This window comes from Cheilinus undulatus, linkage group 19, assembly GCF_018320785.1.
Source record: "Cheilinus undulatus linkage group 19, ASM1832078v1, whole genome shotgun sequence".
Lineage (NCBI taxonomy): Eukaryota > Metazoa > Chordata > Actinopteri > Labriformes > Labridae > Cheilinus > Cheilinus undulatus.
The window spans coordinates 8,852,462-8,878,443 of record NC_054883.1 but is presented as its reverse complement, the minus strand read 5'-3'; the positions used below and the strand labels follow the sequence as shown (position 1 = coordinate 8,878,443).

The following is a 25,982-nucleotide window of genomic DNA, read 5'->3' as shown; positions in this document are numbered from 1 at the left end:
GGAGAGCAGTGATGGACTGGATGAGGATGGAAATGCATGTGTAGCTGACCCAAGTGTGTTGGATGTGTCAGGTGAAAAAGGCATGTCTGTTGTTGCATCACTACGCTCAGAATCACTACAATCTTTTGGCTTTGTGCAGATGTATAGTCTGAGGATCTTGTAATTAGTTTGCTCTAACAAACTTTCAACTGTGACACTACCCTCAAGGGGCTCCTCAGAACCAATGACTGATAGCATGCACTCAAAGTCCTCTAATTTGCCTTTTGTCGATGTACCGTTGGGGAAAAAAAGTGTTTTACCTTTTTCAAGAATGGTGGATACAGTATCATCTTTGCTTACAACATATCTCTCTTGTTCCACCCCTAGTAGGCCTTCTTACTTGTTTGCACATGTAATCTTGGTAGTTCAACCAGCCAAGTTCTATTTTCCTTGTCTTCTTTTCAGCATTCTTATTTCCAATAAGTGCAGGCTTAGAGTTAAAGTGCCTGGTTGCTGTGGCTGAGGTGGTGGATGGAAGTTTCATCTTCTCTCTTAGTCTGTTTATTGAAGTTTGTTTCCTTTGCTCTGTATCCTCTATCCTTTCACTTGATGATAACTCCTTCCAGTTTCTGGCAAAGACACCGTCTCCATATCGAGGAATAAAGGTAGAGAGTTTGTCTTCTCCAAGGAACTTTACAATGTCTTGATCGATCTAAAACACAAAAGCAGATATAATGTCATATTCACCTACTGGTAACCATCATACTCAGAAAAAGAAGGCTCTAAAAGGGCTCATCATAGAGAGATTGAGTTCTACGTATAAACATTTGACTCTAGAGAACACTTTTCTTCCCTATATCCAAATGGTAGTAACGAGTTACATTTACTCTGTTACATTTACTTGAGTAACTTTTTGGATAAATTGTACTTTTAATGCAAATAAGTTACTTTTTACCTTTACCTGAGTAATATTGTTCTAATGTAAAAATACCTTTACTTGAGTCCAATTTTTGGCTACTCTACCCTCCTCTGCCTATATGAAGAACCTTTCTATTTAAAAAAAACACTGAAGGAACCTTTTGGAAGGAAAAATACTCATTTTATACTCGTGACATGAGTCAATATTGCTACCTTGTGACCAAAATCTGCAACATGTTACTGTGCAGCTCACATTTTACTCATTTCACAACAATGTCACATTCAAAAGAAAACAAAGAACACATTGGACAACTTTGAGAACAATCTCACACCAGTGGAAAATCATATTTAAATGAATGAGCTACACGGCTACATATAATTGAGTAATGAGTGTTTTGAGTTTCTGTTTGTTTCTGTGAGAATGTAATGTATGTATGTATGTTATTATGACCTACATGGTCTAACATGTAACATCTAACATAGTTAACATGGTATATTTTTGTTATTCTTTTTGTAGAAAACCCACACTCATCACTGTAAGCTCCAACTGTTATGCCAGTGTGCTGCTGAAAAGGAAAGAAAACTGAAAGCACATCAACCTCTCTAAGCCTTTTATTACCCCATGTACTCTGATTTGTGGCCTCAAGTGGTGTTCTAGCCTACACAACAGCGTGAACCTGCTGATAAACCTTGAAATAGTGCCCAGTCTGAACATTACTAGAGTTTCTCCTCTACAACCAGAATGAGATTAGCTGGTTTAAGCTGGACATCAACTGAGCCACCAGTCCAACCAGCTTGATAACAACTACATTACAGATCATAAAACCTCTTAAGATGAATTAAGATAAATTTCTGTTACCCTTTGTTTTCAGACAAATAAAGTTTCTATTCTATTCTTACACTGGTCATAGCTGTTACTGTTTATTTGTTTTTAACAGCAAGGGTGTGTGTCCAACCTTTGCTGCAATTTAGTAGTTACCAGTATTAATTTAGGTCATATAAACCCTTTTATGTCCATCTTGTGCAGGTAAATACAGGTATTATGCCATCATCAATGTCCATCGTATTCATATTTATGATTCTACAGACTTAAAACAACCAAACTGGACCAAAATAGTTCTTCATTTGTCACTTTAGCATTAGCAGGCAATGCCTTTGAATATTGACTTAGTAGTTACCAGTATTGCCATTCTTGCCAGGTTCTCCTCAGGAACACCCTTTCTCTCAGGTAAAACTGGTATTATGCCATGGTGATCTGTAGGATTCAACAGTAAATGTAGTCATTGTTAGCAGCTGCAAAAAAGTTGTTGAATTCTTGACTGCTGGCCCTTATTCAAAAGGGTTGTCATAGTTCTTCTGATTATTTAATAGACACATTTGAGTTGACCATTGTAATGCTGTGCCACAAACCATAATAAGAAACACCACACATATCTAAGCACTATTAAATGAATTAATAAACGTTTTACATTTCACATTACTTCGTAAAGTTAACGTTAGCCTACATTTACGTTACCTTAACTGAAGCAGCCGGATAGACAGAAGTTTGTCAGCCTCTCATCTGCTAACCAGTAGCCCCCATACAAACCCAGTCAACAAACTAACGTAAAGTGTAACTTACTGGTAGGCTACAGTGACAGCCAGTGGCTGGAAGCCGTTCGTGGCAGCTCTTGTAGGTTGAAATCAAGACGAACTCATTATCAATTAATTCGTTATCACGAGAAAACAATCTTTGTTGTATCAAGATAATGAGATAATAAGTAGTTATCACGGGATAACAGTGCATTAATAAAAGAAAAATCAGTGGCCGTTCTCGTCTTCTGTACTTTAGGGCTTCCATACAATACATAGTAAGAGTATAGTCAATATATTATTTCATTTCAGTTCCACTCTGGCCAAGAATTTAAATAATTTCAAGTTACTGATACTCTTATTTTGAACGTTTTTTCCTTCAAATGACTTTACATTTCTGTATATTTAAGAGATACATATATGAATGTTGTAGTCAGTCTGACTGCCAACTGAATTTATTACTCATACCTGGAAATAACGAATTAATTTTGATTTTTAAAAAATTACTTTCTTAAGCTAATTCTGTAAAACTGTATTAACTGTGGAGGTGCGAAATTTAACACTTTTATTGTACCATTTATCGTATTCAAATGTGTAATACTATTATGTCAGAGCCAAATTTTGCCTCTTAGTGGGGATTATGAACTATATTTTTCATTATTGTGCCAACGGAATTAACGGTATATTTTGAAAAACAGCTCCTCCAGGGTAGTGTTTTGATAAAGATAAGTTAAGAAAAAAAAAAAAAAAACAGGCGCTTCTGCGGTACTCTCGCGAGATCCCGTCTTGACTTTTACCCGGGAAAGCAAGCACCAGTGGCATCTTGCACCAGAACTGCGCTTTGTGTTGTCTGTCTGCAGGTTTCATCACTTTCTTCTACTAAAATGCCCGCCACCTCAGACATCCTCACTGAAGAGGTGCAAAGAGAAGCCGGCTGTAAAGAAAAGGACAGCCAGGCGGCTGCTGCGGAGCAGACGAAGAAGAGTTTCGGGGTTTTCTGTGATGAGCGCGGGTATCTGGACCAGATCGAGTACATTCTGCAACACGGCCGCAGGAAGGGGGACCGAACCGGGACAGGAGTCATCTCTGTGTTCGGTGCACAGGCCAGATATAGCCTTAGAGGTTTGGCAGTTTTACTTTGTTTGAGATTTGTGCTGCAGATTTTAGTAATGCCAGGAAGCATGGACGAAATTTAGATTTCAGAGGTGGGGTGGGGGGTGGGGCACAACTGGTTTGAGTACGGGGGTATGGTCAATAGACCTCATTTACAAAAATTATACCTAATTTTTGAGTAAAAATAAGCACCAATTCTGAATTATTTTGACTATAGCACTTTACAAGAATAAAACAATTATATAATATGAACATATAAAAATATATGAACATATATAAATATATAAACATATGATGATATGTGATATGATGAAGCCTACAGCCACTAAAACTCATGTGAAAGTGATGCCAGAATGTTAAAATACTGCTACAGAACAGCACATTCAACATTCACTGGCTTGTGTCATACATAAAATAAGTAATTTCTGCAAAATGACCTCTGTAAAGAAGTACCGTTCATGTTTACGCATGCAGTTAACTGACAACAGCGTTTGTCATAAGATGAAACTGCAAATATCAGTATTGAACACCTTTTATAAGGCGTTTATGTTAGCGTGTTTTTTGTAAGTTCTGTAATGTTTACCAAAGCTGCATAAAAATGGATGGAAAGAAAACAGAGCACATAAATGCCAGGACTGCTGTTATGACACAGTTTGTCCACCAGATGGCGCTGGCGAGATTGTGAAGTTGTAGTTAATTCCACGTGCACATCTTGCTCATGATTTTAATCAGTCTTTAAACTATTATTTTAACTTTAACTGGCTTTTCGACAATTTTTCACAAACAGTCAAGTATGAAAGCAAACGGGGATAAATAGCCTGGAAATATAGCAGACATCATGAAAATGATAGCTAAAATTGGATGCAGTAATGCAGGAAGCATCATCTATGATGACAGGCACACTTACAAATATGTGTTTGCAAAATCAAGCAACACCCTGGTAGTATCCAGGATTTTTCTCTAACTCAAACTGTCCCATTTTCCCTGGAAAGTCATTTTCCAGAGAGGCTTTCCAAGGATCATTTCACACAAAAGCAGCTGTTGCCATCATTTTTCTCTTTCCTCATTTTCAGTGTTTCTTTTTACAGTATAGAAAAGGCTGAGCATGTTATCAAGACAGTTTTTAGTAGTAGTAGTATTTATATTATGTGAGATACAATGGTTTTATCCTCAAGGGGACACTGTTGTGCGCACTATCCAATCCTCTCTTAGTTTTACATTTTTCCATAATGGGAAAACTATGTGACATTCCCAGAAAGCATGAACTGTATGAGCCTCGTTCTATTTGAAACATCCAACTCAGTCTGTTAAATAGCCCCATATAATTTAGTATTGCAGGGATGTATTTTTTATTTATTTCTTGATATATCTCTGGAGAGAATCATTCCAGTGTTAAATCTGTGTATACCCAAAATATTTTTCCTGTTTTGAATAAAGATCTTACATTTATTGTTATTTAATCATGAGTATATTTAACACAACTTTGATTAACATAACTGGTAGTTTTGAAAATTATCATTTTATATTTTATTCCTTGAGAAAAGTGAAGTCTTCTTGCTTTATGTTTTATTTGTTGACTGTTCAAAAAAAAAAAACCCTCCATTCTCAATATGTCAGTCTTCTAAGAAACAAATGTCAGAACAGGCGCTACCCCAACAAAACAGAATAAAATTTAAAATGCTGTTGTAACATTTAGCGATGTCACATAGCCCACTTCTCTTTTTTTAGACCAGTTTCCCTTGCTGACGACCAAGAGAGTGTTTTGGAGAGGGATCCTAGAAGAGCTGCTGTGGTTTATAAAGGTAAAGAGGAAAAGAACAGATTAACCTCCTTTTTTAAAGCCCACTTCACTCGAAGATTTCTGGCTGAGATTCTGTGTGATACTCACTCAGGGCTCCCACGCTGCTTTGAAAACCTGGTAAAAAGCTGAACAATTTCCCAGTCATGGAAATCACAAGAAACAGGACAGAAGCAAAGTACCCAGGAAAATCCTGTTATCCCCAAATTTTAAAATGTTTAAAATTTCTCCTGAAGGAGCTGCATGATATCTGTATTTGTGTAAACTAGTTCAAAAAGTTAATAATCTATATCAGCAAAACTGAACATTTATGCTCATAAATCATCTGTACATATCGGCAGAACAAATGTTCCGGTAAATTCATGCAGTTTATATCAGACCCAACAGACCAATTCAATCTAAAAATATATTTTTTCCCATTACAGTCCTTAAATTTTAATGTGTGTTCAAAGAGGGAAGTTTGGGGTGAGAATTATAGCAAGTTTAATTTTTTTGCACTGGGGAAAAAGTGATTTTTTTGTGTACTTTTGAGCACTTTTCAGGGAGCCACCCTGCATACTGGATGTTGAATGCAGAGAGTCAATTCTGTCTTAAAGTACAAGCCCATTAAAAACAGCACCTTTTATGTTGTGCTTTTTACAACTCGGTGTCTATACAGTTCTGTTTGTATCTCCCAAAGAAAAAAAAATGTTTATTTTTCATTCTCGAATATCTATTTGAAAACCAATATGTCTAATGTTTTTTATAGAATCAAATGTTATTTGTCATATTTCATGCCTGTTTCAAAACTGGCTTAATAAAGACTTAAAGGTAATTTCCAGTACAGGAGAGACTCTCTGTTCTATAAAATAAAAAGGTGTATTGACTGAAAGGACATCAGAAATACTGGCATATCAGACGTTGCTAAAAGTCTCATTGTGCATTCATACTTCATATCAGTCTTACTAATAAAACAAATGAATCTGTCTGAAGGGGCGTAAAGATGTTAAGGATCATACCAAATGGTGACTGTAGTTTATGGACAATAGCATTTAGAATAGATTAAATGCTGTAAACATCCCTAAAGTCATAACGTCTACTAGCACAGCAGGCTGGATGACAAGTTAATGTTAAAAATTGTTGCATGAAACTTCATATAATTTAAGAATGATGTTTCAAATGTTTAAATATGAGTCTGACGTCTGCTTCCTGTAGTTTTTATTACTTGTAAAGATGGACACCCCTTTTTCTTATCTCTTATTTAAATATTTGAGTTGATTTATTTTGGTTAGCATTTGGTTCAGATGCTAAATACAAAAGCCAAAGGTTTAGGATTTAACTCCAGCTCTCAGTGCTGATTTCAAATGTGTGCCGGCCATTGCTGAAAGAGTTTAAATAATGTTGGGACTCCATGAATTAAACTATGAATGGCAGCCCAACTGTAACCGTGTGAAAGACATGCTAAAACTGGCAAACATTGCCTTTTTGCTTTGCCAGCACCGTTTGCAATCCAGTCCTGTAAAATTGACAGTATTATGACAGGAAACATATCGCTTTTCTTGTGGCATAATATAGTGCTATCAGAGACATTAACAACACTTAATAATTAAATAATTATGAGATCATAGTAATAGCCATAGACTGCACATCTTTTTAATATGTTTTTGGGCTTTTACCAAGAAAAGTAAAATCAATGGGAACAGGAATGAGAGACTGGGAAATGACATGTAGGACGGTTGCCACAGACAGGACTTGAACCCAGGCTACCCTTGTACAAGGGGCACGACTTAACATCGAGGCAATCTGCACCTCGACTGCACATCTTTTAAGCCAGACTTTCACATAAAGAGTGTGCATTCCTGTCATACTGGGGAAATCATGACTATAAATGTGATGCAAGAGGGGGAACCCTGATACTGTTTCACATCCCTATTTGTTATTAAGCTTTAAAATGGGTTGTCCTGTTTGTATAGGATATTGAAATCATTAACAAGTGTCTGTTACCTAGGTTACTTTAAATTGCAGGGTTACAGTGATGATTCAGACTCAGATGAATATCTCAATTATCAAAATCATTATTGTTTTAATTCTGTGATCATACTGAACTGATTTTCATTTTCTTTGTGCGGTTCAAAGGGATCAACAAATGCCAAGGAGCTCTCTGAGAAAGGGGTGAAAATTTGGGATGCTAATGGCTCCCGGGACTTCCTTGACAACCTTGGGTTTAAAGACAGAGAGGAGGGCGATCTGGGGCCTGTGTATGGTTTCCAGTGGAGGCACTATGGTGCCGAGTACACAAACATGCATGCAGGTACAGTATGTTAAATCAAATCTACTAGTGCTCTGTTAGCAAACATAGATTACCCTTTGAAAAAGATGATTCTGTGTTTCTTTAACCTTGCAAAGCCTTTTCCTTGTTTCTTACTGGTGAATCCATCTCGCAAAGCTCCCCTCTGAACCGTTTGAGCCTGGTTAGAAAGTGACAGGACCAATCAGCGAAGAGGGGCAGTAATTTCGGGTGCGGCAGAGTCGTGACGTAAGCAAGCAGCAACAAGAGCCCGGTGCAATTATGGTGAAAGAAATTAGTGTGGATGATGCTAAAGTGCCCGTTTTATCAGAACTTGATGAAATTTCTTCGTTAAAAGAAGAACAAAGAACAGCAGTGAGTTTTTTTTCTTTTCAAAAGAACAAAAGTTGTGTACTGACATGCCTACAGTCGCCATGATTCGCGATGTGCAGTTCTCTTTGGAGTTCCTTTGGTGGGGGCACAACCCACATACTCAGCTCTGCTGCTCATCCCACAAATGCATGTTCCTTACAAATGTGGCACCATTTAAAAGGGTAATAAACAGGCTTTCCAACGAATAAGATTTGTTATATGCAGGGTTAGTTTGTATAACTTGGCATAAAAATGTGGGAGGAAAATGCTAATGCTAGCCCCATTTTGTCTAAAAGTAACAGAAGTTTCTTCTCAGCATCTCTCAGTTAAACTTCTACTTGTTAATCTTCTACATGTCAGGTGTTTAAGTCTAAAAGAATGGGTTTGATTATTTCCTGCTCGGTGCTGCAGTTTTTCTTGGAGATTTAGTTTGCATATTGCAGCAGCTGAACCAGTGCACCTGAAATGTTTCCTTTTAATCTTTGCCTGTTTTTGAATCTATTTCTTCCAACAGATTACACAGGACAAGGTGTTGACCAGCTGCAGAATGTGATTGACACCATAAAGAAGAACCCTGAAGACAGGCGGATCATCATGTGTGCTTGGAACCCCAAAGGTGAGGCGTGAACACATTTTAAAGCTACTTGAATGAATCCTAAACTCTTGTAGAGCTCTCTGCATCTCTGGCTGTTGTCAAGTACAGTCATTTTCAAACCAGCTCCCTCTGTTATATCACTGCAGACCTGCCCCTCATGGCCCTACCCCCCTGCCACGCCCTCTGTCAGTTCTATGTATGTGATGGCGAGCTGTCATGTCAGCTGTACCAGCGCTCGGGCGATATGGGCCTCGGGGTGCCTTTTAATGTCGCCAGCTACGCACTTCTTACCTACATGATCGCACACATCACAGGACTAAAGGTAAGAGCACTCATTAAGGCCTCATTTTAGGTGTGTTTTTGCAGACTGTATCACCTCACCTGGGATGTTTTTCTAATGTTCCTTCAGCCTGGAGACTTTGTTCACACTCTGGGAGACGCTCACATCTACGTCAACCACATTGAACCTCTAAAAACCCAGGTGAGTACGTTCAAGGTAGATTTTGTCCAATTTCTGTGCTAAACTCCAGTGTTCACAAGCTCACCCATCTACATGCAGTTTCAGAGGGAGATTCGGCCGTTCCCAAAGCTTAAGATCCTGAGAAAAGTGGAGACTATCGACGATTTCCGTGCAGAGGACTTTGAGATCTGCGACTACAACCCTCACCCCACCATTAAGATGCAGATGGCTGTCTGAAACTGTAATTGTCATGAGGTGTGAGTATTACATGTAGCTGTAGAGGGTGCTTCAGAATAATATATTTTCACCTTGTTTGAATATACATTTTATGTACTTCAATTCCAGTTTTGTTCCATATACAGGATATTTTTAAAAGCTCAGCTCCTTCAAGTGATGAATAGAGATAAAAGGAAATCCTTTTTTTTTTTTTTTTTTTTTTTTTGCAAATTTGGTGAACTGCACTTAAACTACACAATGTCTTTGTTGGAAAAAAATCTGCTTTTACTTCAAGAGCTATATTTATCTCAACTTATCACAGGTTTTCTGTAGTTCACTCTTTTAATGTATTGGGTCTTATTTCTTGTGAATCAGTGATGGATTGCTTTGAAAAATCGCTACGTAGATGTGTTTATTTCTGTTTTAAATTTCTAATTTGTAAATAAAGAATTGAAATTTAAATTTTTTGTTGTCCGTACAGAAATATGACTCATCAAACAGAGTCTTCGCAATACAAAATTTGCATTGGAACTCCAACATAAATTGTGCCTTAAAGGCTTATGATGTAACATTATGAATTTAAATATTGTTAAAAAAATGTCATATACCTCAAGCTGGCAACAAAAAACCAAACAATCCTCAAATGAATGCTATATACTTGATTATTGTCCTGCTCCCTACCATGTTGGAGCCTCCCTGGATTTTAGGTTGGATTGCCTGATTGAACACCTTGTAGCGCCACATTATGTAAAAACACCCCCTTATGTAATAACCCTAACCATAGGACTTAGTGTGGGCTCCAAGGTATGCCCTACCCAACTACCTTGCCCTAACTCTAACCGCTTAGTGACTTATGCCTAAACCTAACCCCCCTTCAGGGCTCTAGACTAAACACCTAACCTTAACCCTAAGACTTAAGGTGGGCACCAGGGTATACCCTACGACCTTGCCTTAACCCTAACCGATTAGTGGCTTACAAAATGCGTAATGAATTGAAAATTTATTACATTATTACATAATGGGGCATATTACATAATGTGGCGCTACACACTTTCAACAACTAATGAGAGTGAGCAGACCAAGTGGCGTCTGATGTTTTGTACGTGAAGTGTTTACAAACATAAGCAGTACTACCTTTGTCTCAGCCAGGATTTCACCTTCACTCTTTTCCTGTTTTTTTTTTTTTTTTTTTAAGGCAGCCAGTCTAGGATTTCAGCCATCCTCCATGTTTGTTTTTCTTCTTGATCCTGTGAGATCTTGTGTGGAGTCTTCCCTTTAAGATCTGTACTATAGATAGCAGGTGTGCCATCACGGTCTAGCAAAGTTGTCTAGTGCATGCCTATGTCTGGTCAGCCATGTTTCTCTAATTGTTTTAGATTTAAATATATTGTGGAAAGCACAGGGCAGTAAATCGCAAATTAAATTAGATTGCAATATGGCCTGCTGCAATTTTCAAATCAGACAGTGCAGTATTTCCTTAACCTGAAATGTATTAAATACATGTTTGATACAAATTGTTTTGCAGCAGAGTTTTTGTGCTCTACACATTATGCATAAGTTTAAGTGTCTTTTGCAGAATAATTAGCAAAACCCTACCTTTCCTGTTCATGTATGGTCTTCTTAATGAAAATGGGAATAACATAAAAAAAATTATCATCCCCTCCAGTATAGCAATTGATATCAAATTTCCTTCATAATTATCACAATTAGATATTTTTGTTAAATCCTTCATCCCTAATACTGTGTTGGTTATAATATAGAATGATTTGTTTAACAATAGATGAGATGACGAACCTAAAACTAAAAGCATATTAAACCACAAAATTAGGGGGGAAAAAAAATCACAATAAGATTATTTTCTCTCATAGTTCAGCCCTAATTGTGGAGTAAGTCTTCCCTTTGGGTTTGTTATTCTCAGCTCTGTGTTGACAGCCCTCTGACCAAGGGATATGCGACTTGTTCATGAGTTATTTAAATAGTCAACAGTGTAATTCATGTCTGTCTGTGTGAGCTCCATTCTACCCTGATTATTCGCCCTTTAGTCATGAAGGAAGTGATGACCTTTCCCACTTAGGGATGGTGTTTCTCAGGGCTAACTAAATGAAAAACAAGACTTCAAATTCAAGAAAATATTTAATTTAGTAAAAGAAAAAAATACACTACAGATTAATCAGCTTATATTGGCACAGGAAATTGATGTCACAATCTTCTTTTCAGATGTTGATAAGCACTGAACTGCTGCTCTTCATTTTACCGGTGAAACAGGAAGAACGAGAATGGAGAGGTGGGAAGGGTGGAGGCAGGAAGGGAATGAGGAATTGGTGGATAGAAGTATGTCTGTGAAGACTTCTGTTTTGACCTGAAAATTTCTGAAATCTTTTAAATACATAACCTAGTATTTGAAAAGCTTTCCAGTAACTTAACTTTGAGAAAGTGCCATAGTTAAGAAAAATTAAGATTATGTGTCAGAATCATAAACTTGTAGCTTATTTCCTACAAAACATGTAATGGGAAAATCCCAGATACCAGTGCAATTTTAACTTCCACTTAATTTAGTGTCTTCCCTTTAGATTTAAACCAGTTTAACCAAAAAATTCCCTACAGTAAGACATTTCAAGAGGAAGTCCTCATTAGTTAATAAGCTGTTTCCACACTTCTCCATCAGGATACTCGTGTTTCTTCACCGAAGACTCCAGCATCTCACAAGAATATCCAGGATCCTGTGGACAAAATCAGATTTACTCAAGTGTCCAAAACAGCACCAGGGAGTTAATTTTGTTATTCAAAGCTGGTATCTTTGCTTTAGTGTACCTTAGGGGGCATGTAGTGAGCATCACAGATCACCACAGGGCTGACAAAGTGTTCATGCAAGTGGTCAACATATTCACACATTCTGGAGGAGAAAAATCATAACTTCAGAACAACTGGTAGTGGTTAAAATGTGCCAGGATCAAGAGTTCTGAAGACACAAATAAACTCTGCTCTTACCGGCTGCTGAGGCTTGCAGACACACCGATGTAGTCGAACAGAATCAGATGCTGGACGAGCTCACAGAGTCCGACTCCTCCACTATGAGGGCAAACAGGCACTGTGGGAGAAGATGGAATCAGTATTTAAAGGTCTTGAAATTTTTTTTTTTTTTTTTTTGCAATTTTAGGACCTAAAAATGAAAAAAAAAAAATTATACAAGAAGGATATAAAACATCTCAAAATAACAGATGTAAAGGAGAAAATGTAAAGCTTTCTTCATATTATAAGTACAGTAGGCCTAAAGCTGGCATTGATTTTACTGACTTAACTGGGCTGAGGAGTCAGTTTCAGTTCCTTTCAGAATAGTTTAACTTATTTATTTTTATATCTCATGATAGCAATGTTGGTTTGTTTTCTCAAAATTCTGAGAGTTATCACAGGAAAAATCATTGTTGTCTTGATACTGACTTTAGTCAGTTGAGATAACCAGAAATTACTCCTCAATCTGTGAAGACAAAGTAAAATAAATATATGAACATATGTCCCCTTAAGGCTTCCTTAAAGATCGGAATAAAGACTGATGGTTTCTGACTCAGGCTAGGCAATTAATCTCAAACTAGATTAAACTTAAATATGGTCTGCTACTATTTTCAAATCGCAGAAGTTGCAATATTTCTTTAACTTCAAATGTGTCAAAATACCTGTTTAATAAATCTTTTTTTTTTTTCTCCAGCGGCAGAGATTTTACACAGATAATGCAAACATTCAAGTGTCACATTTTTTGTAATGGTTTACAAAAAAATCCTCCTTTTTGTGCTTTATGTGTTTTTCTTAATCACAATAAGTGACATAAAATGATAATGCCCTTAAACAAAGCAAATGACATCACATTTGCAATACGAGCAAAAATAGGTCATTCTATCTAAAAGTTGTGATCAGCTGGCAGTCAGCCTCACATCCCCCACCCCAGCCACCTCCTTTATAGCTTGAAGCAACCCCATATTCAGATTCATGCTGCTATGGATTAATTGCTTCAGAAATAATTTCATTGTTTTCAATACACATGGTCTTATTTATGGAATGAAATATTGCTTGAATTTGTCAAAAAACACATAAGAATAGCCCAAAAATAATCACATATTAGATTGCAATATTTGGGAAAAAAATAGCAATTAGATTATTATTGCAAATTGTTCAGTCCTATTTCTAACACCTTTGTGCCCCTCCTCATCTTGTAAACCAACAGTAATAATAAATATTCAGTTCTGTTTACATCCCTCTGCCACGTGTTCTCCCTTTAAAGTCTAAATAATCCAACTTGTTTGGGCCTTTTAGCATTACTCAGCTGATTTACCCTGAAACTTGTGGGCCATGAGGAGCACAGCCAGGTTCTCGTTGACGCTCCCCACCCGACAGCTGTCTATCTGGACGAACTGCAGAGCCGAGGCCTGGAGGAACTGCTTGAACATCACCCTGTTTTGACACTGCAGAGGAAACAATTAACAAACTAGAGACTGAAATATTTTAGTAGCCTTACATTTGTATGATAGGGAAAAAAATGTAGAGCTCTAACCTGCTCTCCTGTAGCAACTCCAATCCCGAGTGGAGCTAAAGCCTGCAAAAACATATCAGTAAAGGCACATGACCAGTGAATTCAGTAAAAAGAAGTCACAAATCATTAAGTAGTCTCTTAAATCAGCTACAGACATATATTTAAATTAGCAAAGACAAAAAAGGGACAGATTAACCCAAAAATGAGTAACTTCTCCACAAAGAGATACTCAATAAGAGGTGAAAAACTCTAAAGGACTCAAAAACACTTTCCAGTAGGCTAAAAACTTGTAAACAGCAGGAAATGTTCAGAAAAAATGTAATGGTTAGGCAGGGCTGATTTTCATATAACTGAAGTGCTTCATGTGGCGACTCCATTTCCCTGTCCAGATCAGATTTATTCAAATCATGCGTCAACTTGAAAGTAATTTTAGATAGGAGATGTGTCTTTTTCTACTTAAACATGAGACTAATCCCCTTAAATGAAACCAGAGCCTCCTTCCTGGCTTCTACTTGGCAAAGGCTGGCTACCCATCTGTCTTTGCAAAGCTGCGTGTCAAAGAGCATCTCAAGAGGATTTTAGTAGAGTGTCCTGGATTTTTCAGGAAAGCATGTGTATAAACAGCTTTTTAGTCAGCCGTGCTCCCACCTTTGAGATTGCAGCGTGACCCAAAATGTCATCAGGAGACGTTGGCTCCTCGATCCAAAGAGGTTTGAACTCAGCCAGGCTGGACACCCAGCTGATGGCTTCAGCTACGTCCCATCTCTGGTTGGCATCGATCATCTGAAGCAGAAAAACACTTTTAGTATACTATTGCTACCTAATATAAGTAAAATAGTCGAGGCCTTACCAGAGTCTTATCAGCTCCAATCATTTGCCGTATCAGGCGGCACCTGCGAATGTCGTCCTCGAGATCTGCGCCAACTTTCACTTTGAATTTGGTCCAGCCACTTTTAAGTGCATCTGTGCAGAGCTTTAGAAAAACAACCGTTATTTTAAAACTGTTCATCCTGTCTACAGACTGTGTATAAGAAATGGACAAGCCTCTGGATTCTTAAATGAAGCCAGTGGAGAATTACTTTAATTCTGCATTTTTGCAGCTCTTTGGCCTTCTTTGTTTTCTTTTGGGTTATTTTGACTGCGTTAATATAAACAACATACATTTTAGAGGGCAAGAATTTTTCAACAGAATTTTGAAGTTTTAACATCAGAACCCAAAACAAGTCAAAATCAGCTCTACATAGATTTTTGCTGAGGGTGCTGGTGACCAAAGACGCCCCGTTGAATCCAATATTTGATCCCCCAGTCATTACAGTAAAAAAATGCCAATTTTATGATATAAAGCTTCAAACTTGCATTTTTTTCCTGTTAGTTATCAAAGTTTTCAAATATTTGGCATGAGGAAATTAAATTCTTTACTCCTGTTATTTTACCACAACAATTGATTAGAATCTGGTAACAAATTTTACACATTTAAATCAGAGTTGTTGCTCATTATTAACATATTCAAAGCTCAGCTGTAATAATCCACGTCAAGGAAATTAGATCTGTAAGTAGTATATGAAAAATATTTCATGTATTGTGTTTTTTACATTGCAAAAAATTAGGAATTTCTGCACTTAAATAGGAACTGAAATCAATAAATTTCTTATAGGTAATCAATATCTTATATTTATGATCAGGTCTGATCTAGATATAAAAATGCATATAATTATGCATAAATATATTTATTTTTAAAGTATATAAATGTTATTGGTTTTTATGTATGGTGTCCGTTTTTGGCAACTTACACCAAGTGTAACAATTTATAAAAATCTTAAAAATTAAAATTGTGTTAACTTTGTACACAATCAAAGCTGTGATAATCCCTACAAGGAAATTCAATTACATGTAAGTTCTGAAAATGTTTCATTTTTTGTATTGTTTTTTAACATAACAAAAATCAAGAATTTTTGCATGTAACTGACACTAAAAGAAAAAAGGCCTAAAAATTTATTGATATTTAAAATAAAGATCATGTGTAATCTAGGTTTTTAAAAAAATTAAGTGTATTATTTTTGATTGATATTTATGTAGGGAGTCCATTTTTGGCCACTTACACAGTGATACCATTTATTATAAAAAAAACTAACAATTAAAAATATTTAATTCTTTCTTGACACTACAAAAATCAGGATTTTTTTCATGTCAGCTAGCACTGAAATGATAAAATTCCTAAGAATTAATAAAAATGTTTTTATGATCAGATAATGTCTTTATTTTAAAATATATGCCAAAAAATTGAATTATTATAAGAAGTAAAATCTTTCAATTGGTATTTATGTAGGATCCATTTTTGCCACTTACACAGTTACAACTTATCAAATAATTGTTATATTAAAATTGTTATATAAAAAGTTGTTCATTATGTAAATATTCAAAGCTGTGAAAATCCCCTTCAAGGAAATTGAATTTTTATGTGGTAAATGAGAAAGATTTCATTTTTGAACACATGTAATATATATTTACATTACAAACATCAGGGTTTTGCACTTAAATTGATTTTTAAAAGGTTTATTTCCCAAAAATCATAAATATCAATATTTGATATTTATGATCAGCCCTAATCTTGATTTTAAAAAATATGCAAAAATGTTGGATAAAAATTGATGTCAAATATTTTTACTCTTTTTTTATGTATGCTGCCATTTTTGGTCACAAGCACCGTCAGTGTCTCTGTTAATTTTACACCATCTGAGGAGAAATCATCAGCAGGGGAGACTTGCCTAGATGTAGAATAAATAAAAATTTATGATACCAAAAGTAAAAAAATGACCCTACTTCTCATGCATTTCCTCATTTAAATTTTTTCATTGGTTTCTTATTGTCTCAAGCAGCATGAAGTTTATCTTGTGAATATTGGTCCTATTTAGATTCAAAGCCATGACTGAGGTGGGTATCCTTTGAGACATGGCAACATGTTACTGACATGCTGTGATATGCACTACATTGCCTTTTAGAATTTAAAAACAAAAATGCACAGCGTGTCTTTGATCGTTGCTGTCATGCACCACCTTCACATTTTCTGTCAGAAATGTCAGTAAATCCAAGTCCATACAGACTTTTCTAATCCTGTCTGAGTATGCCAAACACTGACATCAGAGGGTAATCCACCGATTATCAGAGGTCCACAGATAATACTAACTGTGTTCGATTAGTGCTTTTGTTGTCACGGTTTGGGATGTCCATGTCTTTTTACAGTCTATGAGCTAAACTCAGGACATGTGTGTACTTTATAGCACCTGTCTGAGCTGCTCATCTGAGTATCCCAGCCAGGCACAGGAGGTGGTGTAGGCAGGATAGCCCTCTCTCAGCATCTGATCCTCTGACAGGCAGAAGAAGCAGTCAAATTTAATAAACACTTGAGGAGGAGTACGGTTTAATGGAGCAGTCGTGGAGTGCAGGGACCCATTATGGAGGCTAAAAGCACTCCTGATGATTTCTAAAGAGGCCATTTCTTTCTCTGTAATCTCATTCAGACATGTAATTAATGGCTCTTTTGAGTGGTCTCACCTCTCTGCTGCTTGCCCTCCTGCGCTTTCACAAGTATGTCTGAAATAGAAAACTGCACTTAGAGAAGGGATTTCCTTCCCTCATATTGTGCTTTATGTGGACAACATCATTATCAGGCCTCACCAAGAGCCTCCTCCTCTGTTAGCACATCAGTGATGTATCTGAAGTCGATGCAGGACACGATCTGCTTGGGATCCTGAAGGGTCAGACAGAAGAGGACATGTTTTTTCTTTGAGATCAAATGCTGGACATACATCAAAGATCGACCTCTCCTGTGACTCACCAAGTCAACCAGCAGCTTCCACAGCGGCTACAGGGAGCGAAGACAACAGTATGTGAGTCATGAAGTGTGAAAATAGGAAAGGAAATTGTGTGCCTCAGCAATTAGTACAACCTTGGACTCTGCCCTCGCCCACAGGTCCCACACGGCATTCAGGACTGCAGCAGTGGCCAGGTGGATCACTCCTTTCTCTGGGCCCAGCTGGTTCAGAAAACAGGATTTAAAAAGGCACTGTTGATATCCAAATGACAAATACTGTACAACTGAGGGTAAGAAAGTGACTTCCCTCATAATAATTTCATAATGGTCACTACTATGTAAAATCCAGCAAGAAGTTGACGGTCTACTATTCTCGGGTTTCTTTTTTCAGACAACTAACTGTAGATGTTTTTTACTTTGACATGTTTCGACTGTCATCTGCAGTCTTTCTCAGAAGTGTCAGCTGACTGCTGTGACGTGTTCTCGCATGCTTCTTTTTTTTTTTTTATATTACTTCGATTTCAGCAGAAATCTCACCAAATGGCCATGTTTTTATTTTACATTTAACTTGTTTTTTTTTTGTATATATTTTTAAAAATAAAAATTGGTTAAATATACAATTTGAAATAATTAACAAATATTCTTTGTTTTTTGGAAGGCATGTGTCGACCCCTCCTAAGTGTCTGGTGACCCCAACGCAGTGAACCACTGGGTTAAGTAATTTATTAGTGGTACATGGGGGCATAACTGAAAGTAGGCGTCTTTTCACTGACTGCATACCCTTTTATAAGACCCCAAGTTCCTTGACTTCATGTCAAATTGGAGACCATGTGCCCTTGAACATAGGGGAGAGGCAATAAGCTGCAATAACAGGTGGAATCATTTAAAATAAAATGCATCAAAACAGGATTTATGAGACTTTTTATGTTCTTGGTAGGGCTGAACGATTTGAAAAAATAATCTAATTGCGATTTTTTTCCCCCAACATTGTGACTGCGATTTAATGTGCGATTATTTTAGGATTCTTGTCTTATGTATTATTCAACAAACCTAAGCAGTAAATCATTCTATATTATAACCAACACAATATTAGATAAATTAAACAAGGGATGAATGATTTGAAAAATATCTAATTGGGATTTTGGGTCATAGAGCAAATTTAATACCGTTTGCTATACTGAAGGGATAATATTTTTTTTCTTATTAAGAAAATCCTATACACGAACAGGAAAAGTAGGATTTTCATGAACTATTTTGAATAAAAGACACTTGTATGTATGCATAATGTGTAGCGCAGGAAATCTCTGTGGCAAAAAATTATATCAAATTGGTATTTTGACACATTTCAGGTTACAAAAATATTGCACTTTCTGCGATTTGAAAATCGCAGCAGGCCATATTGTGAGTTAATCTAATTTGTGATTAATTTCCCAGCCCTAGTTCTTGGTTATGATTGAAAGTGGATAAAAAGAAGCCAGATATGTTATCAAATAAGAATTCATGTGATTAAATGAATAAATGTCAAGACAGGATTTTGATTCTTCCTCTCTCTCCTTGTTGGGAAAAGTTGAAAGATGTGCCGTAAATAGTAAGGATGTTTCCCATGTTTTTTTCCCCAGTTTTATAGTGTAAAAAAGGTTTTCTAGCAATTTTGGATGAATTCTGACCTCTCATATGAACCTGTCTTCATGAAACTGATGTTTTTTGAAGCCTTGGTGCATACCAAAATTGGACAACCTTAATGGGCAGTAAGAGAGAACTCATCCCACATCTCCAGTGGTTGTCAGTGTTATAATTATCTCTGTTAAAAATGTTTAGTTGAGTTTTCTTACCCATCTCATCTGACTGTCACTGGTCAGGAGGCGATAAAAACCACGGAAGTCGTTCACAATCTCCTGCAAGGATTTCCCAATAACCAGGCCTGACAGAGCCTTAACGGCACAAACCACTGCAGGTTACAACAGAAATATAACAGGAACTTAGAAAAGACAGTCTGAGGAATTAAAAAAAAAACACTGAAATACACATTTTCTTTTGCTATATGTACTTGACTTTTAATGAAAATGATAATGTTGTAATAAGTGAACATTGCCACAAGATGGCAGTGTGCGGTTCAAATTTGTACACAGGCAGGTGAGAGAAAGAAGTGGTACCTTCAGGTACAGTAAGAAACAGGGAGACTCCCTAAAACTAAGCTATTATAAGAAAGCTGTACATTTTCCATAAGATTTCCTTGAAATGTTTTTTGTTTAAATGACTGTGTGTGAGCAACAAGTTACCTTGTCTTGAAGTACACTATTAATAAAAGTGACGTTCAGAGATCTGATAGTACTAATTTAGCACTGTAAAATATTTATTTTCACGTAAAAGTGCTGCATTCAAATCTCGAAACACAGATCTTTGCTTATCAGTAAATTTGATTTTGAAAGAAAAATGTGATAAAAAGTATGTAATGTAGTTTAAAGCTGTATAAACTGGAAACAGCAAACGTGGAATTCACTTGAATTTAAAGACAAACTTTCCAGCACTGAATAGAATAACTCTGTTCATTTCTAATGAGCTTTACCAGTATGTTTACTCTTTAATTTTGTGAAATGCATGGCCCAGATAGTGGGATTTTTGCGCTCTGCAGTGACAGAGCAGTGACGCTTGTAGTGCCGTGAAGTGGGGTTATGTGATTTCGGTGGTAAAACTGATCACGTCTCACCTATCTCGGTGCCTTTTCCACACGTGAATGTGAGGCCGAAACCTTTCAGCCCACTGTCCGTGTCGACAACCACATATGCGGCTGAATAATCCGGGTCCGTGTGCTGCAAGGTGGAAAGTTGCAAAGGCGGGTGTTACGGTTACATGAGTGACCATGTTAGCTAGCGGTTTACGGACGTTGAAGACAAAAAGTGTCCTCAAAGATGCCAGAAAAGTTTCACTTAAGAAATAAGGAGTATTCCTGACAATATAATAGTAATTTAATCAAAGAAACATTCGTTACAAAACTTTCCGTCCTCAATTTCTGTTATAACTACGACAACTGCAGGCGCTCTTAACAGGAAGTCACCAGTTAGTATGGTCACTCTTTAAACCGTAACACTGGCCTCATACTGGTCAGTTTAGGTTGTGATTTTAACCCAATTCACGAAGCTTATTCACATGAAACAGCCGTCCTTACCATTGCATCGGAGCCATGTTGCTCCAGAGAAGTCGGGAATCTCACATCCAGGACCGTGAGATGAATAATCCTGTGCTGCATTTCGAAACTTGTCTCGTGAATCCAGATTGTTTATGGGGAAGTTTCCTCTGAAGGGACCAATCCAAGTCCATCCCGCCCACTTTGGCCGGTTATTGGTTTAGGTATTATTCACTGGGATGCCCCTGCGTGTGCCTAAGAGGAAATTACGTATTGGCTCTTCTACAACAGTTCTAATCTTTGCTAATATATATATATATATATATATATATATATATATATATATATATATATATATATATATATATATTTTCCCCCAGAATGTCCATTTCAGTCTAAAAGTTTGCTTCAAGTGTAGGAAGAATTTGCTATAAAATTGCCATTGAAATTTTTGGGATATGCTTATATATTTTGGAGTGTTTCACTGGAAGTTTTGTATGAATTAGTTTAGAAAATTTGAGGTATTTTGATTATAATGAATAATAATGAAAATCATCAAGTCAGTTTCAGTTAATCCACCGCAGAATGGAATATTGGGACAATTAAGAATAGTCCTTATAATAATATGAAACATTAGTAATAGTTATAATCATGAAAATTAGATTTTTTTTAGGGTAGGGGGGCATTTGAAATTCTCACATTTTTAATGGTGGAAATATCAAGAAACTTGTTTGGGGGAATTTTAGTGGAATTTTGGGCTACATATCTGTAAATTACTGGGAACGTGTTGGGGTGTTAGGCCATCGGTATAACAAGAAAAGTAACTACATAATACCTGCTCGACAGGTGCTTTGGCCAACAGCCAAAACATTTGCTCTTAAACAAATCCACTGGTATGTATTTTAAAGAAAGATTTTTGGATGTAATTTTAAGTTAAAAGACAAGGCTGAGCTTTTAAACCTACCAGGGACCTACTTACCCCAAATGAGTGGGAGAAACTGTAACGGCATTACCATCAAAAGCTCAGGAAGTTAAGAGACATGCAACCATCAAATTTAGCCATAAAACAATACAAACAAATGGAGTGTAAAACCACATCTTTATTGTACAAACTCCCCAGCTGAGACTCAACCCACTTCCTCCCATCCAAATATATTTTGCAGTCTTGCCCGTTTTATTAATAATCTTATAAAATGAGGATTTTTTTTGTATTGTAATGTACAAAGCCCTTCTTTACAAGCTCAGGCATCAATTAGTTTTAATCACATAATACTGTCCCAATGAGTCCACATAGGCAGAAATGCAAAAGTAAATCACTAAAAAAGGGTTATCACTGCGGTACAAATAGTCTTTGCAGAGCACAAAACAGTCCCAAGTGCTTTTACAGGTTTTGGTTGCTTCATTCACTTAGAGAAAGAGCTTAAATAACCAGTAAAGTCATCCTGCATCCATTCTTGGCTGACATTTCCGTAGCTGTCATTATGGTTTGGCAAGAAGCCGCAAGTCCACGAGTTTCCTCACTGTTTAACTCACTGACACATTAAACAGAGTGTCTTTATGTAAGCACTGATCACAGTGAGATTATACAACCAGGGCAGTGCGGGACAGAAAGAGTTATGGCTTTGTTATAAAAAGTCTTAACAGAGATTTCTGCAGGATGAAGGACAGGCAAGAAAATCTTCAACTGAAGCTATAAATCCATGTCCATGTGATATGAATTAATTGTGATAGCAAAGCGGAAAAATGATTTATAAATGCACTGTAAAAGATGAGAAAGGCATCAAAGACCACGTCACAGTCCTGTCATCCATTTGTAGAAAATAAAAATTGCACTGTCGCTGAATGAAATGTAAGTAAAGCTAAGCTGTGTGGGATTTTCTTTTAAATAATCATTGTTAAATGGACTGTAAGTCCCCTAAGAGCTTCTCCACATTAGTGAAATATATTATCTCTTAATAATTAATTGCTTTAATGCATAATTTACCAATCCACCACAAAAGAAAGCAATTTGGAGGCAAATGTTGCTTAAGATCTCCCCATTAAACCACACAAAAGCCCAACAGTTAGACTGAGCGATGTGTGTTTCTATTGCAAGGGATTATCACAGCTTAATTCACAGCAGTATGCTGTGTTCACAAGAAAGAATCCCACATGTAGTGTATCTAAAATGGATCTGGAATAAAACAAAAACTTGACAACAAATGTTTTGTACATGGTGATAAAAGCCATATACAAAAAATAAAAATACACAGGTTAAACATGTGTAGTACCATGAATAAAATAAAAAAACACAATGTAATGAAAAGATGGCGGACAATGAGAGCCAAAAAATTCTTCATTCAATGAAGTGGTAGAACAAGTAGTGGTTTAGTCTGGTTTCCAGTCGCGTGAAAATTAAGAGCTCTTGATTTCTCTTTTTCAATAACCAAGTCTACTTCCAGGCGTAGGGATACACAGGGTCCAGGCAGGCTATAGGTTCTCTCCGGGTTGGTACTGTGGCTCTGTGGAGGTGAAATAGTCCTCCAGGAAGGACTGGAGGTACTCGAAAGTCGGCCTCTCGTCTGCCTCCTTCTTCCAGCAGAGCTTCATCATCTCATGCAGGGACTCAGGACAACCTTGGGGGCAGGGCATTCGGTAGCCTCGCTCCACCTGCTCCAGGACCTCCCGGTTCACCATCCCTTAGGAGACAGAAGGCACAAAGGGCTGTCAGAGCTTTAGATTCACTTACATTTTTGTTTTATAGGAGTTTTCTTGCACCAAAAAGAGGACATGGAATGAGATAAAACTAATTCAGAGGAGCTAACAACTGCTTTAAAGGACTATGACCAAATTTCACATAGTATATCACTCATTCTTCTTTTCAGTAAGCTCTATTTATCAGGTTATCATACATTCTGAGAGGCTAAATCCAGCTTTTTTACTCAGTCCTGCTTTATGAAAGACAAGTCAAGGGTACAGATCAGTCTTGGAGGGATGGGTGTCCCTCTCATACCTGTTCACTAAATCTGAAGCTAAGGCAATAGGTTACATTGTGTTACAATTCAATGCAATATGATGCTGCACCATATGAAAGAAAAGGACAGGGGCTCCCAAACTTTTCAGCACAACCCCAAAAACAACAGCGCCAGACACTGGGGATCCCACTGTCCCAACACAACAGAACACCATAGCCAAAAAACCCATTATAATTTCATCTAATACTTAACTGTAAGACAGGCTAGGACCAGAATACCAGTAATCACCATGTATAGATTTTAACACAGACAAGGAGCAATTATTTTAAAAACACACAGTTGTGCAAGCTTACACTTTTTATAGATTACATTCAGTTTAGCATTAATCTCATCTAATGACTATGGTTTTACTTGAAGTTAGAGTCATATATAATAGGGCAACTTCAAGCTGGTGTTCTGCAGCATTATTTGGATTGCATGTTCCTTATACATGCGGCACCATTTAAAAGGGAGATGAACAGGCTTTCCAATACCAACACAAATTTCGTTTTTGTGTTATGTTTAGATAAATACCCTACTGAAACTATCTAAACACACTTACTATAAGACGGCTATACAAAGTCATTTTTCTGATAGAAACAAGTGCCTTAGGCCTTTTCTGTATGCCCTTGTTAGATAACTGCAAGTAAAGGGGGCTCTGAGGAGAAAGGGCTGGGAACCACTGCAAGAAGAGCCATCATGTTAAATTTTCTGTTTTTTTCGAAAGCATCCCGCGACCCTTTTCAGTGTCTTGACACCCCCTTATGATACAAATGATACAAATACAGTACAAATACAATAATACTGCATGATACACTTCATTGTCCACTTGGGGATATACATCTTGGATTGAAGTGCTGGACCCGGTCAGCATTAAGAGGCAGCTAACAGGAAAAAAAAAGCAATACTGCCTGTTTTTAAGGGAAGACACCTCAAGAAACTGACAAGTCGGCACACAAAAAGTCCTCCTAGGGTCTTTAATTCTCTGCAGTGGAAGCACACGGACCACGATGAATGTGTTTGACCACTTGGCCTTCATCAGCGTGGATGTGGACAAAGCTAAGTGGTCAAACGTTTTTCCTGGTCAGTCTAGAAATAAAGCGCCTAAAAGGACATTTTTGAGTGCTGACTGTTCACTTTTCTTGTTAGTCTTTTTTTTTCTCATGTACCTGGAAAAATGTTCTTCCTTTTCTACACATATGAAGACAGTCCAACTTCCTGTAAATCTGAAGCAACTAATATTTACCTTTTTTCTTTGTTTTTTAAAGAAACTGAAGTTGTCCCTATTTGTTTTGCAGCCTCATGAGTTCAGAAAGTCACCAAGAAATAGTTAAAAAAAAAAAAACAGTACAGCCACAACGTATTGTTCCTAAAGGTGCATTTTTGTTAAAGCCGTATCCTCCTGTTTCCAGTGTTTCTGCTATGCCATACAGTTAAGCTGCTAGCTTTAGCATCATTCCTCAGGCATGAAATGTTTTGGTCAACTATTCAGGAAAGGAATTCATCATTATGTATCTTCTTAAATGCTAATCTGTTCCTTAAACCAGTTATCAAAGTAGTTTCTAGTTTTTCCACCACTTTGATTCACTTTTTAGCTCCATATCTGACCAAAGTGTCGCTGAGTGAAGGTGTTACAGAGCACCGCAGGCGCTGCTCCCCAGGGCAGTGTCAGTCTGGCAGATGGTTATAAACAAGAGTGGTGTTCAATCTCCTGATCGCCCTCCACCAGATGGTCTCATCTAATCTCAAATGTGTGAGTGTGCGTGTAGAGATATCAGCGTGTATGCGTGGATGTCACCGTTTCCCCTGCAGAGGCATAAACAACCAGCACAGACAATATCAGACGGCTTCACTTCATCCTCTGTCATTAATGAGCACGCCAGCTTGATGCCTACTGACAGACTGGAAGCTGATAACTCCTGCTGTGAATTACCACCCTCTGACCCATCTCATTGTGTGATGGTGTCAATGTCTCTTACCTGGGTAAGGCACTCGGCCTTTGGTGACGAGCTCGGTGAGTAAGATCCCGAAGGACCAGACGTCTGACTTGATGGTGAATCGTCCGTACAGTGCGGCCTCAGGGGCCGTCCATTTGATGGGGAATTTGGCTCCTGTAAGTCAGGAGGAGCAGAGGGGTTAGGTGAGGTAGTGCCACCAGAGGGCATAACAGCTTTGTTTTAACAGCCACTCTAACCCATGAGGACATTGTTAAAACCTTTACATATTTTTATTCAGGGTCATAC

The 25,982-nt window shown here is 37.3% G+C and overlaps 3 protein-coding genes across 3 annotated transcripts in view; 1 reads left to right on the top strand and 2 right to left on the bottom strand.

Moving 5' to 3' along the window:
• Positions 1 to 3,274: 3,274 nt before the first annotated feature.
• Positions 3,275 to 9,522, top strand: tyms (thymidylate synthetase). The gene is made up of 7 exons (XM_041814276.1): positions 3,275 to 3,591; positions 5,311 to 5,384; positions 7,496 to 7,670; positions 8,533 to 8,634; positions 8,760 to 8,935; positions 9,023 to 9,094; positions 9,173 to 9,522. The coding sequence occupies exons 1-7, from the start codon at positions 3,354 to 3,356 to the stop codon at positions 9,308 to 9,310; spliced, it is 975 nt and encodes a 324-aa protein (XP_041670210.1). The 5' UTR covers positions 3,275 to 3,353; the 3' UTR covers positions 9,311 to 9,522.
• A 1,887-nt stretch (positions 9,523 to 11,409) lies between these two features.
• On the bottom strand, positions 11,410 to 20,931 carry enosf1 (enolase superfamily member 1). The gene is made up of 15 exons (XM_041813721.1): positions 20,789 to 20,931; positions 20,330 to 20,432; positions 19,455 to 19,570; positions 17,758 to 17,844; positions 17,647 to 17,673; positions 17,487 to 17,559; positions 17,364 to 17,402; positions 17,093 to 17,175; positions 14,662 to 14,784; positions 14,460 to 14,594; positions 13,833 to 13,874; positions 13,614 to 13,743; positions 12,278 to 12,377; positions 12,101 to 12,182; positions 11,410 to 12,009 (listed from the first exon to the last, which is right to left on the bottom strand). Exons 1-15 carry the CDS (start codon positions 20,867 to 20,869, stop codon positions 11,920 to 11,922), a joined length of 1,311 nt encoding a protein of 436 aa, XP_041669655.1. The 5' UTR covers positions 20,870 to 20,931; the 3' UTR covers positions 11,410 to 11,919.
• A 914-nt stretch (positions 20,932 to 21,845) lies between these two features.
• LOC121527225 (tyrosine-protein kinase yes-like) overlaps positions 21,846 to 25,982 on the bottom strand; it is a 41,849-nt gene continuing 37,712 nt past the window's right edge. The window contains exons 11-12 of the mRNA XM_041814078.1: positions 25,719 to 25,850; positions 21,846 to 23,424 (exon numbers count right to left, since the gene is read on the bottom strand). Of these exons, the coding sequence (XP_041670012.1) occupies positions 23,216 to 23,424; positions 25,719 to 25,850 (341 nt within the window). The 3' untranslated portion in view covers positions 21,846 to 23,215. The remainder of the gene's footprint in view (positions 23,425 to 25,718; positions 25,851 to 25,982) is intronic.

What these genes read in the sequence shown, in the direction of transcription:
- tyms (XM_041814276.1), top strand. Translation starts at nt 3,354, where the DNA reads ATGCCCGCCACCTCAGACATCCTCACTGAAGAGGTGCAAAGAGAAGCC. An exon ending in GTGTGCTTGGAACCCCAAAG is followed by an intron (nt 8,635 to 8,759) that starts GTGAGGCGTGAA and finishes ATATCACTGCAG; the next exon opens with ACCTGCCCCTCATGGCCCTA. An exon ending in TTGAACCTCTAAAAACCCAG is followed by an intron (nt 9,095 to 9,172) that starts GTGAGTACGTTC and finishes ATCTACATGCAG; the next exon opens with TTTCAGAGGGAGATTCGGCC.
- enosf1 (XM_041813721.1), bottom strand. Translation starts at nt 20,869, where the DNA reads ATGCAGCACAGGATTATTCATCTCACGGTCCTGGATGTGAGATTCCCG. An exon ending in TCTGCAAGCCTCAGCAGCCG is followed by an intron (nt 12,183 to 12,277) that starts GTAAGAGCAGAG and finishes TTTCTCCTCCAG; the next exon opens with AATGTGTGAATATGTTGACC. An exon ending in CTCACTACATGCCCCCTAAG is followed by an intron (nt 12,010 to 12,100) that starts GTACACTAAAGC and finishes TTTTGTCCACAG; the next exon opens with GATCCTGGATATTCTTGTGA.